Here is a 20,064-nt window from a genome sequence, read left to right as displayed (position 1 = left end):
TGAATATAAGAATTCCAATAATTAATATTAATGAATATTACACCTTCTCAATGAAAATCAGATGATTCACAACAATAATAAATCTGACATAACTTGATCAGAAATCTAAAAAGGAAATAAAAAAAGATCAATAGAAAGTAAAACTGTGGTCTTGCAGATAACAATACTTAGTTTTTAATCCAAACGCACTAGCATAATAGCGCCATTGTGGTCCAGTGATCAGCACGTTGCATTACGATGCCACTGACTCGATTTTGAACCTCTCCTGAGTATGTTTTTTACTTTCATTTTTTATTTTAAGTGTTAAGACATATAATACTATTTGGCTTGTGTATGTATGTGTACATATTTTATTTTTTGTGTGACCACCATTACAAAGAACTGGATATCTATAAATAATTTTGCACAATATATATATATATATATATATATATATATATATATATATATATATATATATATATATATATATATATATTCAGATGTTGCAGGAAGAGACATTGTGATATTTGAATTTCTAAAGCAGCTGTTTACTTGAAAAAGATGTGTTAGTGTCATTGGAAACTGAACTGGAAATGGTTTTTGATATGGTTAGTCGTGAACTGAGGTGAGCCGGTCTAAGGCTTAAAACTCTAGGGCTGAAAAAGTGTCCCACTCCGGCCCTGCTGTAAGTGTGTAGATGTGAACGTATTCACTGACTTCAAGGTGAATTAAAGAACCTGGATGAGCCTGCGTAATTAGATTCAGTGGTTATGTTGGAATTACATACAATGGAGTTTTGCGACTGACCAATCAGAATCAAATATTCCAGCAGCAAAAACCTTAAGCTGTGTGCAATATAAAACTTGTATTGATCTCTGATGAGTCCACCTTCACTGTCTTTCCCACACCCAGAAGAGTTATGGTGTGGGGAAGCCCCAAAGAATTGTACCACCCAGACTGTTGCATGCCCTGAGGGAAGCATAGGGGTGCATCAGTGATGATTTGAACTGCAATATCATGTCATTCCCTAGGCCCAATGCTTGTGATAGATGGGCACATCACTGCCAAGGACTACCGAACCATTCTGGAGGACCATGTGCACCCAATGGAGTATTATGTTTAGCATAAAAGTGAAGTTGATTTGTCATGGCCTACACAGTCACCAGAACTCAATATTATTGAGCCATTTTGGGGTGTTATAGAGGTGTGAGTCAGGAAATGTTTTTTTCCACCTGCATCACATAGTGACCTGGCCACTATTCTGAAAGAAGAGTAGTTCAAGATCACTCTTGCCACTGTGCAGGACTTGTATCTGTCATTCCCAAGACAAATTGATGCCATATTAGCCACAAAAAGAGGCCCTACACTTTATTAATGAATTATTGTGGTCTAAAATCAGACATATCTGTTTCAATTTCTAACCCTTATAAATATTAAAGAACTATTTAAGTTATTGAATCCTTGTAGTATATGGCACCTTTAAAAACTAAACTTTAAACAATCATTCTGTAAACTTTGCTGAAAGAATGTCTTTTCACAACTTTGAAAGAACCATGACAGAATATTAGCCAACGTTAAGAGAATGATCATTGCTAGATGGGTTGATAAAATGATAAACCTGCTTTACAGACACACCTGTTTTACACACGTGACTCGCACACAGAAGCAGGAATTTATTTCAGCATGTGATTTCTTGGAAAGTGAAACTTAAAGTGAGTTGAGCTGCTGTGTGTTTGCGCCTCTTTATATTAATTTAGTAAAATGGCAGAAACCAGATTTTCTCAGGATGAATTCTTGTGTCCAGTGTGTCTGGATCTCCTAAAGGATCTGGTGGCTATTCACTGTGGACACAGCTATTGTAAGAGCTGTATTACAGACTTCTGGAATATGGAAGATGAGAAGGGAATCTACAGCTGCCCTCAGTGCAGACAGACCTTTAGTCCAAGACCTGCTTTAGCTAAAAACACCATGCTAGCTGAAGTGGTCGACAAACTAAAGAAGACTACACCTCCTGCTGACTGTTATGCTGGAGCTGAAGATGTGCAGTGTGATGCCTGTACTGGAACAAAGTACAAAGCCATCAAGTCCTGTCTGCAGTGTCTGGAATCTTACTGTCAAACTCATTTTGAGCGTCATGAGGAGTTTCACTCTCGTAAACCACACAAAGTGATTGATGCAACTGGACGACTGCAGGACATGATCTGCCCAAAACATGAGAAAGAGCTAGAAGTCTATTGTATTACTGACCAACAGTGCATCTGTGAGCTGTGTAAGGAGTATGAACATAAAAACCACGCAACTGTATCAGCTGTAGCCCAGAGGACAGAGAAACAGGTACGAACCTCTCACCCTTAAATGAAAACTTACTCAATAAAGTTGATTAAATGCTGTCTGTAAAAAGCCATTTGACTTTCTTTTTTCTTTGCAATATTAGAATGAATATATATATATATATATATATATATATATATATATATATATATATATATATATATATATATATATATATTAGTCTTACATAGGTGTAAATAGTACCTAAAACATACATAGTTAAAGTCAGAAATAGAAGAACAATTAATGAGTAAAAGTCTTATTTTTTTTGTTTGTGTAATACAAAACACACACACACACACACACACGCACGCATGCAGGCAGGCACGCACGCACACACACACATACACACACACACACACACACACAGACACAGACACAGCTCTTTGTGTAAGCCTAAAATAAACAAAAAACAGGTTGCCTACTTTCATTTCTTGAGTCACAGAAATAACACACTTGTTGACCCGGATATTTCTGCTTGTTTTTGGTGTTTTGTTCATAATTCAGTCTTACTGTTTTTGTAAAAAATCAAACTTGTTTATTTATTTATTTATTTATTTATTTTTATCTCAGAGGTAGTCTGGTATTTTTTTAGTTTTCCTCTGAAACTCCAAAAAAATAAATCAAATTTTACTTTGTGTGCTGTTGCATGCAGTCTCTGTTCATCTGTTCTTCTAAAAAATAAGTTGCAACTTATTATCATTACAGTACTATTATTAAAGTATGGACTAAATTAAAATAACTTCATCATTATTCTTAAACAAAAATTTACATGATGGGATGTTTAAGAACAGATATACTTACCAGTTCAACTTATTTTGGAGCTCAAACAAGTTATCCTAAATAAAAATACATAGACATCTTGTAAATTACAATAATTTCATCATAATCGAGTGACTCTGTTATCTTATGCTCATGAGAATGTATGGTGAAGTGTTGGAGTTGTACATGAACTTCACTACATGAAGTTGTTGTCTCGTCCTCTCTCCACAAACACATGAAACTCTGGAAGTATCAAAATACACGTATTTATTTAAAACACTTACTTTAAGGGCACTGGAAATGCTGGAAACTCAGAAAAGACATGGGGAGTTGACAATTCAAGGACTAAACAGAAACCAGGGGCCTCATGTACGAAGACTTGCGTGGAAATCTTACTAAAACATTGTGTACGCACAAAGCTGTAAATGTGCGTACGCAGAAAAAAATTCAGATGTATGAAACACTGCGTACGCCGAATCTCACGCATATTCTTTTGTACATCTGAATAAACGTAAAACTGAGCGCAACATGCACGAGCACAAAACCCCTCCCTGCCTCCTCCCCCGTATGAATATGCTAATGACTATGCTAATGGAAAACCCAACGAAAAAGCAACGGCAAAATCAAGCAAAAAGAGAAACTTTGAACAGAATGTGAAATGGAGGTGCTGCTTTCGGAGGTAGACCGGAGAAAAGCGGTGTTATTTGCAAGTTTGTTCTCCGGAATTAACAACAAAAGAAAAAAATAGAGTGGGAGTTTAGCTGATACGGTTAACACAGTTGGGTCTGAACATCGCACTGAGTGCATTTAAAAAAGAAATAGTGTGGTTTATAACTGAAAAATGTTGCAGTACCCTAAGCGGTCTCAGTGGCGCACCTCATAAGAAGCATGAGATCATGTACAGACATATTCGAGCGTCAACTCGGCTCGAATCCAGCGTCTGATAAATTCTTTATTCTTTTTTCCCCCGCTACATATCAGATTTTGCCCACTATTTATCAAGAGAAAGACAAGTAGGAATCATCAATAAGTTTGTGCATCATATTTTATTTGCACATTTATTGAATGGAAATGTTTCTGATTCACGCATGCAAATTCATCTTCAGATAGTGTCTTTATAGCAATGTGTGTGCGGTAGATTGCTCAGATTACATTGCGACTGCTGCAATTTGCGCTTTAATGTTTAGCTGGTCAACTGTATGGTATGGAAATCTTACATACCTACTATATGAACCCGTCTCATACAGCTGCCATTGCAAGGATCAGACACTTTGTAGAGAGGAATTTAACACAACTGCCTCTAGGCAGTCGCCAATGGAAATAAAACAGACACGCACAAAAAATGTGCGTACGCACGTACGCCTGCCAGAAAGCTGCCGTGAACCTGCGCACATTCCCACGTTCAGTTCATTGTTAGTAAATCCAAACGTGAGCGATTCTGAGCGTGAAACCTGGCGTACGCAAAGTTTTTGTGCGTACGCAGCGTTGATACATGAGGCCCCAGGAGCTTAAATACACAGGGCATGATTGAACTGAATTACACACAGGAGAAAGACACAAGAGGAAACACTGAAACATTAACACACAACGAATATGTGAATGGAAAACGGAATAAGCGTATCACATGACAAAAACCAAAGCAACTGGAACACAACACAGACACCTGACATTATCTACCTGATATTACCTTTTTAAGGCACGACCTCGCGCCTTCAGCATAAAACACACAGTAGGCTTGAGAGGCAGGAGCCAGGGAGGAGTCCTAGGAGGGAGGAGCCAGGAGAGGAGCTATAGGCTGTTTCTTAATTCCAAGAACGCAGAGAATGGACTTGTGTTCTTGTGGAAAGTGGTCTTGCTAGGTGTCCTCGAAAGAATGAACTCAGGAGACCGGGAGGGCAGAGAACGCGTCCTTTGAGAAATGAGATGCTGCATTCTTCCTGATGGTCACATGATCTTCACTGATTATTTAAACATTACAGCATTCATACAATGATTTATTGTTTTTCCCCTTTTCAAAATATATACTTTGCATAAAAACATTATAAATATACTCTGCACAATAGAAATAAAAATAGATTTTAATACGAATTTCAGCAAACAAACACCCTTAATGTGTTTATTCCATTATTAAGATGTCCATGGTGATTTTTACTTTCACCGTTTCATTCAGGGAAACTCCTGAGGTAAATAAGTGATATCTCTGAACTTTAATAATCAATCTAAATAAAATGCTGCGATTCTCACCTCCAGTCGCAATGACTTCTGGGACTTCCAGAGTGAGTTCAGTGCTCAAGTCTGCAGCAGTGCGTCCTCGATATAAAGATCACATCCGGGAAGTTTCACGCGTCCTGCGCTCTTGTGGTGCTGAGTATTGGAACTGAACTTTGGCAGCTGATGATGATGTTACACGAGAACATGAGGGCGCAAGACCACTGAAGAATGCATATTAAGAAACAGCCTGAGAACGAGTAGTTGAGCAGAAAACACAGGATGGAAGAACCAGGAAGGATGCAGGAAGATGAGGAGTGGAGGACTTGGCCAAGGAGGGGTCACAAAAGGGAGGAATTATGCACAGGGACCTGGTGCTCCGGCACCTCGGCCTGTTCGGATTTTGGGTCAACCGCGCATGAGCAGGCTCTCCACCGAGCAGAGCTTCTCTCATCTCAGGTTGGAGCTGGACTCTGTCCAGGCACATGTCTTCATTCACTATTCGAGGAACGTGGGTTACGGACGTAACCAGGACATTCTGGAACACTATTCCTCAAGCATTGAGAACTCTGGGCTCAGTTTAACTTTTTAAAAGACCATTTAAAGACTCAACATTTAAAAGCTTTTTGGAAATCTTTTTCGTTTTTAGATTAGCTGATATTGTATTTGAATTTTAACTTGTTTTAATATATGTTCCCATCTAGGGAACTTCAACACAGCGTCTATCCAGAACGTTAGGGGATCACCTCTTTTATCCACGTCTTGAAGCACATTTGAAATCAATCTAATGTAATTAAGCAGGTGTCATCAGACCAGAGAGTATAAAAGCCTGCACTATGTAGTTTAGGATACGTATCCTAAACTACATAGACGATTGGCTAATTCTAGCTTAGACTCACAATATGGCAGGTCGACATCGAGGTGTAGTTCTCACTCATATCAGAAGGTTGGGGTTTCGTTTGAACACCGCAAAAATTGGGCTTGTTCCAGCCAGGACGACCATTTTTTCAGGTGTGCCATGGGACTCCATGATGATGCGAGCACGTCTCAAACAAGTTATCCTAAATAAAAATACATAGACATCTTGTAAATTACAATAATTTCATCATAATCGAGTGACTCTGTTATCTTATGCTCATGAGAATGTATGGTGAAGTGTTGGAGTTGTACATGAACTTGAACTCTCCACAAACACATTACACTCTGGAAGTATCAAAATACACGTATTTATTTAAAACACTTACTTTAAGGGCACTGGAAATGCCAGAAACTCAGAAAAGACATGGGGAGTTGACAATTCAAGGACTAAACAGAAACCATTCCTTCGTCTGTCCCCGCCACGAATCACGTTGATTCAGTCAGCCGTACACAGAATCAAACTAGGCCAGTTCATCACTGTGAAACACTTTCAGAGGTTGTTGGGTCTCATGGCAGCAGCCAGCGAGATTCCGTTTGGTCTGCTGTACATGAGACCCCTGCAGTGGGGGCTTAAATCCAGCAAGTTTTCCCTCAAGGGGAATCCTTTTCGCATGATTAAGATCTCGCGGCGCAGCCTTTGAGTCTTTAGTATGTGGAAAATGCCCTGGTTTCTGTCCCAGGGCCCAGTGTTGAGGGCTGTCTATCATCGCATCATGCTTATGACAGATGCTTCTCTAACGGGCTGGGGAGCAACCCTGAGGGGGCTTCCCGCAGCGGGACGATAGGGAGAACATAATCGTTACTGGCACATAAACTGCCTGGAGATGATTGCTGTGTTTCTGGCCTTAAAACACTTTCTCCCAGATCTAAGGGGCCATTATATTCTAGTCCGCACGAACAACACATTGGTGGTCGCTTACATCAACCATCAGGGGAGTCTGAGGTCTCGAATGCTATGCAAACTAGCTCATTGAATCCTCCTGTGGGCCCAGAACAAAATTCCGTCCATTAGGGCAATGTATGTCCAGGGCCATCTGAACATGGGAGCAGATCTCCTGTCGAGACAGGGGGTGAGATCCGGGGAATGGAAACTTCACCCCAAGGTGGTGGAGACCATTTGGGAAAAATTTGGGAAAGCGCAGGTTGACCTGTTTGCTTCCCAAGAGACCCCGCATTGCGTACTGTGGTTTTCTCTCTCGCATCCAGCCCCACTGGGACTGGATGTCATGGTTCAGACATGGCCGAGGCTACATCTGTATGCTTTTCCCCCGGTCGCTTTGCTCCCAGGAGTCCTGGAGAGGGTCCGTCAAAACTGAGTCCAGTTCCTGCTGGTAGCCCCGTTTTGGCCTACAAGAATTTGGTTTTCAGACCTCATAGCCCTGCTGGCGGGTCTCCCGTGGGAGATCCCCAGCAGGAGGGACCTTCTGTCCCAGGCGGGAGGAATGATACTTCATCCCCGACCCGACCTGTGGAAACTGTGGGTGTGGCCTCTGAGGGGGCCCACCTCATTGAGTTTGGACTGTCAACCGAGGTTGCTCAGACCATTCGAAGTTCCAGGGCTCCCTCTACAAAGGAAGCTTTATGCCCAAAAATGGGCTGTCTTTTCAGCTTGGTGCAGAGAACACCAGCTGAACCCACTCAGCTGTCAGGTAGTCTCAGTGCTGGAATTTCTCCAAGATTGCCTGTCTGCTGGGTTAGCTGCATCCACTCTGAGAGTATACGTGTCAGCTATAGCAGCTTACCGTTCCCCCCTAAATACATACGTTAACCGGGTTATCAACTGGAGAAAGAGTGAACAGTTACTGGTCTGCTTCGGACCCTCAAAGAGGGAGAGTCCGGCAAATAAGTAAATACAATAAGTAATTGGATAGTTGAGACTATCTCAATTGCCTATCAGGCTGCTGGACGTCCCGCACCTAAATTTGTTAAGGCCCACACCACAAGGGCTGTAGTGGCCTCCAAAGCTTCTATTTTGGGCTCTGGCCTTTCTGACATTTGTTTGGCGGCAGGATGGTCGACACCACATACATTTGTGTGTCACTATCAACTCGATGTAGACCTTTCACCAGGGTCCTCTATTCTCACTGCGTAGTGTGCGTTCACAGTCAGCAGTGAGTCTGGCCTAGTGGGTATTGCGTTCCCCTAGCGTTCTGGTTAGACGCAGTGTTGAAGTTCCCTAGATGGGGAACGTCTCGGGTTACGGATGTAACCATAGTTCCCCGAGAGGGAACAAGACACTGCGTCTTCCGCCATACTCTCTTCTGCCTGTTAATTCTTTCAAGCAAATTTGAAGTTAACACTGAAGTTATTTGCTTTATTACATTAGATTGATTTCACATGTTCTTCAAGACGCGTATAAAAGAAGTGATCCCCTAGCGTTTTGGTTAGACGCAGTGTCTTGTTCCCTCTCGGGGAACTATGGTTACATATGTAACCCGAGACGTTTTTACCAACTGTAAAACACTTTGTGACTATTTTCTGTGAAAGGTGCTATACAAATGCATTTTTACTTGCTTTACTTACATTCATTAGGGACCAAATTCTTAGAATTTCACACCCTGGGTTTCCATTATTTCTGACATACACTCAGCGTTATAAAGTTAGTCACATGAGGAAGGGTTAACTAATACCTCTTTGTTCAGTTTTCTTCTGCTCACTTGTAGCTAAAAAAAACTAGTTAATTTAGTCATTTTTCATGCAAGTAGCTAATATTAGTGATTAAACAGAAATTCATGCTGTAATGTAGTGTATGTTTGTGAGTGAGAGTGTTTGGTTGTTTCCCGGTGATGGGTTGCAGCTGGAAGGGCATCCACTGCATAAAAAAACATAAACTGGATAAGTTGATGGTTCATTCCGCTGTGGCGACCCCAGATTAACAAAGGTACTAAGCCGAAAAGAAAATTAATGAATGAACTGCGCAGAGGTAGCTCAGATTCCACTATCTACTGGATATAATGATTTCAGGAGAAATTAGAATGAATCAAATGAATGAGTTTTGATTCGTTCTGAATTCTCCTGAAATCATTATATCCAGTAGATTGTAGAGTCTGAGCTACCTCTGTGCTGTTTTTACACTTCATTTAATTACACTTTTATCTGGAAAATAAAGATATCATGCCAATTACTGAATCAAACAATAAAGGCCAATTCAGAAATAAATGCACAATATCAATATCACAGATAAATCTTATTTAGTATAGATGAATAATAAAGTCTAAATTATACACAGTGTTGAGTTTGAGAGCTCCATGGGCTGGTCTGGATACAGATAATGGGTTTCCTCAACAAACCACATTACCAGAGGGAGCAAAATCTCGTTACCAGTCACACACCAAATCAAGTTAAAGTATTTTGACTGTCATACAAGAATCCAATAAAATTGAGGTTATTGTTGGCAACATATTTGATTTGAACTCTTTAAACATCTGAGGCATTATTTACAATATCTTCAGAAAAGCACAAGTTTTAAACAATATGAGTGCAAGTAAAGATATAGGTAAAATAATCTACACTTTTGGATTAATTCTAACTATAAACTAGACACTGCCTAAATAATGGTGACACCTCAGCTTCATTTTCAATTGTAATCTAATCTCATGAAACTATAAATATCTTTACTGGTTTTGTGAGAGCAGTTTGCTGTTACTGTATCTGTTTGTTCCTCAGAAAGAGCTGAAGGAGACACTGGTAAAGCTCCAGGAGAGACTCCAGCAGAGACAAAAAGATCTTCAGCAGCTGAGAGCGGCAGTGGAGTCTCATAAGGTGAGTTAGGAGAAGAAGTTTGTCTTAGCCTTAGTTTGACTCTGCTGGAGCTTGTCAAGTTTCTCCGAAGCTCACTGTGTCTAACGCTCACTGTGTTTAACAGCAATCTGCACAGACAGCAGTGGAGGACACTGAGAGGATCTTTACTGAGCTCATTTGCTCCATTGAGAAAAGACGCTCTGAGCTCACACAGATGATCAGAGATCAGGAAAAGACTATAAGGAGTCGAGCTGAAAGACACATGGAGCAATTGGAGCAGGAAATTGAAGATCTGAGAAGGAGAAACACTGAGCTGGAGCAACTTTCACACACACAACATCACATCCATTTCCTGCAGGTAACAGAGATCCAAAAGAACAGCAATATTGTGAGGTTGAGGATTGATTATTGTGGATGTGGTGATGTTGATTTGTGTTTTCTGCAGAGTTTCCAGTCTCTCTCAGCTCCTCCTGAATCTACAGATGTTTCATTCAGTTCTCTCTTGTGTTTTGATGGCCTGAGAGAATCTGTTTCTCAGCTGAAAGTCAAACTGGAGGATTTCTGCATAGAGGAGATTGAGAAATTCACAGAGAGAGGTACTGTAAAGTCCTGGAGATTCATCTGCTCTCAGAAATTAGCCCTTCATCAACTGATGTCATGTACAACATCATATTTGAAACATCTTGTTCTTTTCAAATGACACACTAATTATGTCTGTTGATTTCCACAGTCACCAAAACGGTTCCCAAGACCAGGAACGACTTCCTACAATGTAAGTCACTAAGAAAACAAGCAGAAAATGTCATGGTTAATTTTGTAACCCTCATTTCCTGAAGAAGAGAAAAGAGACATTACGTCGAAACAACTTCATAGGTTATCGCCAGATGACCAATCACTCTTGAGAGTAAGTTAATGGGCCAATGAATGTCTATGAATTGGCAGAGAAGCTCAGGTGGAACCGCTATTAATCAGCCGAGTATTTAAGCAGCACCTGGAGGAGCTTCTGTCAAACTTAAGCTGCGGTCACACTGCACTTTTCTCCCCCTAGACTTCCAGTCATATGCACAGAAATGCGCCAGACCGGATCACAAGCTTGTGCGACAAGTTTCACAGTTCACTGCATTGCGAAGTTCAAGCTTGGTAAACTCTTGGTGACTCCATGAGACCAATTGAGGATCAAAACATGACCTCTCTGGACAGAAATTTAAAATATAGACCATTCGCTAATTCGCAAGCTCAAACTCTAGTGTCACTGCTACATTACGGCTGATGGGCCATTGTGGCACTGGAACATAATGTCTCCATTCCCTCCTTCAGGGAACAAGGGTTATGACAGTAAATAAGATGTTCCTTTTCAAGTCTGGAACTCCAAGATAATGTTGAAACAACATTATGGGTTATTGTATGGAAAGCGCCACAGTAGTCGAATCTGTCACACGTTTGGTAAGAAACTTGTCAAGCGAAAAGTGCATAACGTCACCAAAGGGGCAACCTCCCAATATCCCCTGACCCTTTATATCAGCAGAATCTGGGAATACTAGAATTATCAAGGGAGTTTGTAAATGCTTTGTACCTAGTTGAAGTGCTTGGATTTTTTTTTACAGGACGGCACATTGGGGAAGTATCCCAGTCCTGAAGTGGTAGGGATGCTGCGGGGTTCACTATCTACCTAAGTGGGGAGATACTGTGACAATAAGCAAATATGAGCTAGCCCTAAATGAAAAAGGGCACTACATACAGTATGAGCAAAATGGTTAGCTTGTAGGAAAGATATCGGTTCAGTCTAGGAGTTGACTTCACCTTGTCTAACTAAGTATATAGCTTTATGGAGAGGGAATGCGCATAGCAGGCACCAATCCCCAATACACCGGTTGACCAAGCAGGTATACAAAACAACGTAATCGGCCAAGCATCCAGCTCCTCTGCTGAGTCAGAGGTTGAGGGCCTCGGAGGAACTCCCTAGGGTTCACCGGATGGGGAACTTACTAGCAGAGTTGAAATTTGTTTCGGCATTAGTATGCGAGGGTGAAGGCATCCGTTAACCAGTGAGCAAACCTCTGTTAAAATACAGCATTTTCCTTCTGCCAACCCGTAACAGATGAAGAGCTGCTCAGAGGATCTTAAGGTCCACATGAGGCACAGATTGCACATCAAACACAGCAAGGAAAGGGCTGAATCTGCCTTCTCCACTGGCAGCCCTTGCAGGTCCACTACCTGGTCTTTAAAAGTGTTGGTAGAGACCCCTAGAGAGTTCAGAAATGGTCACAGGTACCTATATCAAGTTGAAGAATTGTAATGTAAATACCAGGGATGTCCAGATCTGATCATGTATTTTAAAATCGGCCCCGATCACGCAGTTTCAGACTTGATCGGAATCAGACATTACCTCCCGATCAGAACTAAGGTTAATGAGAGATCTTAGTGCTGTTGCAAACATCTTTGATGAGAACAGAAACAGGCTCAAACCTGAGTTTTCATCAAGAAAAACACATTTCCTTCTGTGAAACTTTCTACTGTGATGACAGTAAGAGTTAGGAGTGCACTTCCTAAATGCATATTACTGCACTGTAAAAAATTGCTGTTAAAAAACGGTCAGATTCTACGGTAAAATAATGTTTTTTTACTAAAACAGTAATATTCTGTTAAAAACAGTGCTTGCTGGGACACATTTTTGTTTTCGAGAAAGTAACCAACTGCAGAAAACTGTGAGCTAACAGAGTTCAGATTCGATGTTTTGAAGTCTGTGTTTAAAATCACACTTTGTGCCCTTGTTCACTATTTCATCAACTAGTTCACCAATATAGTTCACCTGACAGAGTTAATGAACACTAATGAGTGAATTCAGACACTGATGAACACCTGCTGTTAATAATCACAATTACTGTAGGAAAGAGAAACAAGAAACACAAACAGTGACTTGAGTTACAACATAAAATAAAATAAAATAAAACAGCTTCAGTCTCAGCAGAGGATCATTAAACAACTCCACAAACAACAGCAGACACACACTTATTACTGACTGATTTGACTTCCATACTATTCTCATTGAGATCCAACAGAAATTAAGGTGTTTTTTTTGTGTCACCGTAATAGAGTGAGGGGCTGATTTAGTTGGGCTCTTCACCCTTGAACTCATTTATTAAGACTTTCCAACTGCTGTAATACAGAGTTTACAAAACATTTGAACTATAGCAATAAAGTTGGGAAGTCAATAAATAGAGAAATCTATTTGTCTGAAATTAGTTCTGATAAATGTTATGGTATAAATCTGGATGAAGGGCCTCATGCAATAGATTTTATGCTTAGTTGCAGGTATTAATTTAATTAATGAGAAGTGGAAACAGAAAAGATACCTCCGTAATTACTTAACAGTTAAGAAATAACATACAAAAACAGTTCAGTCATGACAACTACACACTCAGACCTGATGAATCTGACCTTGTATCTCAACAATGGTAACATCTCAAATGTTTCATGCTGCAATGCATGCTGGGAGTGGCACGGTACAAATATCCCAGCATGCATTGCGGTATAAATAAATGTTGTATAACGGTCTAACAGTTTTCTTTATTTGTGTTTGATTCTGCTGTTGTTTATGTTTAGACTTTCAGTTTCCTGTTTGTGAGTTAAACTGTTAATTTTGTTAGTTGTCACCATTATTGAGGTTCATATGCTGATTATTGATGTCTCTTTGAGTGCAATTTACACCATAGAGCAGTGTTATTGTCCAAGATATTCTTAAAAACTTCCAGAAATCATTGCCATATAAAGTAAAACAATAGATATAACATTGAATAGGAGCAGTACATTTTATTATAGTAAATGAGAACAGACTCTGCCATTTAATAGCAACATGAACATCACCAGGTTTTTTTTTATTTTTTTGGCTGGCTTGCCTCAACAAAAGAGCTTTTAAAACAAAGTTCTTAACAATTGCAGCAGCCAATATATATAAATGTTAAAAATGTCAGGGCTAAGAGCCCAACTAAAGTAAACTCTGTTCTCCATGATGGTGACGTAAAACTTTTACTTTTTCTCAAGAAGAACTTTAGTAGATGTTATACAAAAATACATGTATTAAGTAATAAGTGTAGCAGGTGATGATGTTTGTAGAGTTGTTTAATCATCCGCTGATCATTTAAATGATTTAATCATTTGTTGTTCTTCAGGTTATTTCATTATAAAGCTGTGACTAAAGTTTTGTATGTTCTGTTCTTGTTTTTTCCCTTCAGTATTTCTTCATTTGTTCATTGTTAATCCTCAATTATCATTTAATTAGTCAGTTAATTAATGAATTTACTTCAGCTTTGCTACATGTTTCTTGAACACTCAGTAGTGTGGACACTTCAATAAAAACTGAAGTATATGCTCTGGGGTTTAAAGGGTTAAAAGTGTGAGAGGTAAAAACACAGTGTAAAAATGTATTTTAACAGGAATATACTGTTAATTTACACTACGGAAATAGACTGTAAAAAAACAGTAGATTGCTGGCAACCACAGCTGCCAGTAGATTACTGTTAAATCAAGGAAAAAACAGTATTTTACTGTAAAACCTGAAGCTAATTTCTTCTGTATGTCACCGTTGTGGAGGAGAGTAGAGCCAGTGTATGAGTTAAAGATGAACAATGAACTACTGATGTTATTCTGCATGTTTCTCTATTTAAAGACAGCGGCTGTTTAGTTGCTGATGCAGTCAGAATCTCTCTGGTGATTCCAGATTTACATGTATGTGTGCTGTTGTGAAAAATAAGACATTAGAGTTAAACCGAACTTTTCTAATTAACTAAAATAAGTTATCATTATAAGCATGCTTCTAAGCATATATAGCACATTACTTCATAAACTCATTCAGCAGTTGACCAAGTTGAGGCAGTTGCTTTCAGTGAGCAAAATGAGTTCCCTTGAGTATTGTGTAAATCAATGTAGTCCATGTATTTTTACAGCAACATACTGTAAAATAACAGTACATTGCTGGCAACTGCAGCTGCCAGTATTTTACTGTTTTTTAACGGGACAATTTTTAACAGTGTGGCTTTACAAACACTGGCACTTTTTTTTCACCACATGCCTGCCGGTTATTTTAAGTTGAGGTGCAATTTGTTTTAAAATGAGATTTTTATATATTTACTGTTGCACTAAAGTCCAAAAGTGAAAAATGTGTTATTTATTACTTGATTGTTCAAGCTACTATACAGTAGTGCTCTGTTTGTTAACAGAGTTGTTAAATGTTAAAATAAGGTGAATAATAATAATAAAAAAAAAGAAACAGTCTGGATCTGTTTCTTCGCTCTTTGTTCTTTTCTTTTTTTAGGTATTATACAAGTATCGGATCGGGTTACGGTATCGCTAGATACTTAAAATCAAATGACTCGGACTCGAGGGCAAAAAAACCTGATTGGGACATCCCTTGTAAATACTGTAATTAAAATAGAGTAATTCCAGCCAGAAGATCCAGATAAAAGGTTGAAATCAGATTATAAAATGAATCTCTGTATTAATTTCATTAATGTTATACCAAGTACCAGTAAAGGAAAATTATTGAAATGAAAAGTAATTCCTTAAACGTAAAATGACTGAACAAAGTGTTACCCCCCCAATAAACAATACCAGAGGATTAAAGGATAAAATAGGTTCTTTATTGCTGATTCAAATTTGTTCTTTGTTTCTCCATCAGATTCCCACAAGCTCACTCTGGATCTGAACACAGCACATAAACTCCTCCATCTGTCTGAGAGAAACAGAATGATTATTTGTACTGAGACAGAGCAGCCGTATCCTGATCATCCAGACAGATTTGACAGCTGGCGTCAGGTGTTGTGTAGAGAGAGTGTGCGTGGATGCTGTTACTGGGAAATCGAGTGGAGTGGAATTAAAGGTGTGTGTATATCAGTGTCTTATAAGAGCATCAGTAGGAAGGGATTTGGTAATGAGTGTGTGTTTGGCGGTAATGATCAGTCCTGGGGGTTGTTCTGTTCTACATCCAGATACTCATTATGGCACAATAAAAAAAGGTCTGATCTCCCTCTAAAGCCCATTAGCCGTAGGATAGGAGTCTATGTGGATGTAGGTGCAGGAACTCTGTCCTTCTACAGCATCTTTGACACAATGAGCCTCATCCACACTGTCCAGACCACATTCACTCAGCCGCTCTATCCTGGTTTTACTGTTGATCCTCGATCATCTGTAAAACTGTGTTAATGATTTAAAATAAATTGAGCTGAATGATGAATCAGTAACAGGGAGATGTTCCAGACTGTCCTATTTACTGTTACATTAATAATACAGCTGGACTTTGAGTAAAATACCATAACACGTGGCACAGTGGGTAGCATGATCACCTCACAGCAAGAAGGTCACTGGTACGAGCCTTAGCTGGGGCAGTTGGTGTTTCTGTGTGGAATTTGCATGTTCTCCCCATGTTTGTGTGGGTTTTCTCCAGGTGTTCCAGTTAACCCCACAAGTCCAAAGACATGCGGTACAGATGAATTGGTTAAGCTAAACTGGCCGTAGTGTGAGTAAATGTGAGTGTGTGGGTGTTTTCCAGTGATAAGTTGTGGCTGGAAGGGCATCTGCTGCGTAAAACGTGCTTGAAAAGTTGGCAGTTCATTCCGCTGTGGTGACCCCTGATTAATAAAGGGACTAAGCCAAAAAGAAAATGAATAAACATCTGACCAACCTTGGTTTAACGTTTCATTTGAAAGAAGATGCTCATTGAAAGAATAGTGTCTCTGTCACTACACTGGGACACACAATCAAGGTTGAGCACCCTCTGCTCTCAATACTTTTTTGCTTTGTTGGAAATCACAGTGATTTTTAAAAAAATGATGTAAATCATTTTAAATGAATGAATGTATGCATTTTTATAGCACTTTTAACATGTGCTATGCACCCACAGCCCTTCATATGAGGAAATCATAACTATCAAAAGACCAAAATGGTCTATGATTTGATTTGTTTTAAAAAGATGTATGAAAAGGTTAATTGTTTGACATAAAAATGTTTTCTTATTACACTCAAAGGATTGAAATGATTACACCAAACAGTATATAATTCCATGTGATTTGTCCAAAACATCTGTTTTTTTTAGCACTAGTATTAGCATGATCTCCAATTTTCTTTATCAAAATATTTCAGTGTATATTTCTGAAATTTAATTTTTTGATATATGAAATTTTGTACCTTTCATGCATCAGCGAACAGAAGGAATCCATTTATATGAATTATTGAAGCTGAAACATTTGAAATCACTTGTATAAAATAAAGAACTCACAAATGTATACTTTTGTTTTTTTGTTTGTTTGTTTGTTTGTTTGTTTGTTTGTTTCTTTTTCTTTCTTTCCTTCCTTCTTTCCTTTTTTATTTTTATACACATCTCAGATATGTCAATGTATAAATAGTATACATATTTAATACATTAAATCCACATTTGTAAAACTAAACGGCTGCAATAGGTGTACATATGATAGAATATGGCATTTAGTAAACTCAAACCACAAGTTGGTATCAACAGTCCATAGGAACAGTTGTAGCACTAATTAAAATCCTATAAAATCTTTGTTAATCAAGATGTTTATTATTTATTTTAGAAAAGTATATATATATATATATATATATATATATATATATATATATATATGTGTGTGTGTGTGTATATATATATATATATATATATATATATATATATATATATATATATATATATATATATATATATATATATATATATATATATATATATATATTTTTTTTTTTTTTTTCCTGTGGAAAAGTAGCTTAATTACATTAACAAGTTACTTTACTGATTACAATCTCTTCACGTACGGGAATGTTGCTGCATATTATTTTGTAAATGTTAGCCAGATAAAGTACGTAGTTAGAAATAACTAATGAAAACTATAATGTAAGTAAAGACACAAGGAATTTGATGGGTCCAAGCAGCCTCCTGGAAAGAAATAGGCATACAAAATATCTTTCCAGATGTAATCGTTTGGTATTGTAAATTAAGTCTGGAATCACCACTAAAGAGAGCTTTTAAAGGATTAGTACACAGAAAAAAAACTATTAAATCAGTTGAAATAAAATATTGGAATTTAGAATTAAGAAATTAAAGAAAAAAGATTAATAATAATAAAAAAAGGCTTAACACCAAAAAATAAAAAAATCACCAAAGACCATAGAAAATAAATATAATCAATAAATAATAGTTATCCACAGTTTGTTCATCCTCACGGCATCCTATAACTATTAGTGTTTCTGGCTTTTTTTTTCCCAATCGGATTATATTATAAATCTTGAATTTGAAAGCTTTGGCAACAGACAGGTGTTTATCTTCAGCAGTCCAAAACAAGTCTAATAAAGTGTATTAAGTGTTTCACATGTAAAAGTTGTATGTAATGTTAATATACTTTAACAATAGTGTGTGTATGATGTATTGAACAAATGCAATGATGGTTCTGTTTAGTTTATGAAGGTGCATGAACAGAAAATGTAAACAAAAGATGATTTTGGTAAGATAAACAACACTTTTTCCAACTATAAACACATTTTTTTCTTATGTGTTTTGACCCTCAAATAAAAAAAATGAGCTTGAAAATCTAAACATTTGAACCCAGTTGAAATAAGACCATGTTTATCTGTAAACAGATTTTAATGTCTTTTCAAATATAATACATTTTAGGACATTTACATGTCTCTTTATAAATATATATTTTTAAATAACGTCATTAAAATATATATAGTTGTCTTTATTTAATTAAGCAGCAAATCAGTTATGTCTATTTTATTTAATAAAGTAATTATTATCTATACATATTAATTATTGGTTTCATGCTGCTTTTTGACGCACGCACACACATGCTATAGCATACACCATACTGCGCTATACTACACTTGCACCACACTCCTCAAATTGCAACTGTTTAGATATGACCACTAGATGGTGCCAGATGCTTTTAAAAGTGTGATTGGTTGGAGTAAGCGGGGTGGAAGCTTTTCAAAATGTACACTTTTTTATACACACATGTGCACATTGAAACCTTAAAAGTACAATTTCATACTTTTAGGGTAGACTCTTGTCTAAATTTTTTATTGATATAAGATGCAAAAAGAGTACCTTTTGAAAAGGCAGTCTATTACCACAGTGACAGGTTTTGTACTTATTTCTTGTGTTGGTAGTGCAGTTGCTGTCTTAGATGTCAAAAGAGAGTTTTATTCACTTTTTTACCTTTGGAGAATTTTTAACAGATTATGATATTAAAGTAAACCATTAAATCAAACTGTTCAAAGATCTTTAAACATTCTAGTTGTAGTCCTAGTCTGCTCATTTTGATGTGATATATTTAGATGATATACAATTTTTCATTCATTTTCCTTTGGCTCAGTGCCTTATTTATCAGCAGAATGAGCCGCCAACTATTCCAGCAGTTCTTTTACGCACCGAATGCCCTTCCAGCTGCAACCCAATACTGGGAAACATTCATACACTCTTGCATTCACACACACCCATACACTACAGCCAATTTAATTAATCCAATTCACTTATAGTGCATGTCTTTGGACTGTTGGGGAAACCAGAGCACCCTGGGAAGAGCATGCAAACTCCACATTGAAATGCCAATTGGCTCCTAGCGGGGACTGGAACCAGCGACCTTCTTGCTGTGAAGTTACAGTGCTAACCACTGAACCAACATGCCACCTGATAATATACATTGCAAAATGTCAATGTTCTGTGTTACTGCATTATTTGACAATTGCTCTATTGGAAGTCTCAAATCTTGGTAGCATGTAATCATGTAATTTTCAGACACTGACAAAACAAGACCATTTTAATATACTGTAGATAAGCTCAGTCACAGGCCATAGGCTACCTAAATGTGGAATGTTAGCTAAAAAATCTATAAAAAAAGCTGATAAAAAAATTACATAAAATAAAATATTTGTTTTCATGACTTTATATATATGAGCAATATCACACGAGTAGCAGTGCGATATGGCTCTATATCAGCACTGGTGGGGCATGCCTTAGTTTCACTGCTACGAGTGTGATATTGCATTTTTACAACAGTTTGATGGTACAATCATGTATATAAATAAGAAAATCAAACACGGAGCGTCTAAAAAACC

The 20,064-nt window shown here is 37.9% G+C and overlaps 1 protein-coding gene across 4 annotated transcripts; it reads left to right on the top strand.

Moving 5' to 3' along the window:
- Positions 1-1,639: 1,639 nt before the first annotated feature.
- On the top strand, positions 1,640-17,219 carry ftr42 (finTRIM family, member 42). Of its 4 annotated transcripts, none has more exons than XR_015479940.1 (7): positions 1,640-2,316; positions 9,868-9,963; positions 10,067-10,300; positions 10,388-10,538; positions 10,673-10,714; positions 15,617-16,629; positions 16,750-17,219. XR_015479940.1 is itself a non-coding variant. In NM_001446844.1 (6 exon segments), coding segments are annotated over 6 exon segments (1,620 nt in total). In that variant the 5' UTR covers positions 1,659-1,743; the 3' UTR covers positions 16,141-17,119.
- The last annotated feature ends 2,845 nt before the right edge of the window (positions 17,220-20,064 follow it).

The sequence above is a fragment of the Danio rerio genome, chromosome 3, assembly GCF_052040795.2.
Source record: "Danio rerio strain M-AB ecotype USA chromosome 3, GRCz13ab, whole genome shotgun sequence".
NCBI classification, from domain to species: Eukaryota; Metazoa; Chordata; class Actinopteri; order Cypriniformes; family Danionidae; genus Danio; species Danio rerio.
This window is presented reverse-complemented; position numbering and strand designations above follow the sequence as displayed.

Bases quoted from the DNA above. Each gene is read 5' to 3' on its own strand.
- ftr42 (XM_087243107.1), top strand. From the start codon at position 1,744: ATGGCAGAAACCAGATTTTCTCAGGATGAATTCTTGTGTCCAGTGTGT. The intron at 10,301-10,672 runs GTAACAGAGATC...TGATTTCCACAG, and splicing joins ATCACATCCATTTCCTGCAG to TCACCAAAACGGTTCCCAAG. The intron at 10,715-15,616 runs GTAAGTCACTAA...TTTCTCCATCAG, and splicing joins CAGGAACGACTTCCTACAAT to ATTCCCACAAGCTCACTCTG.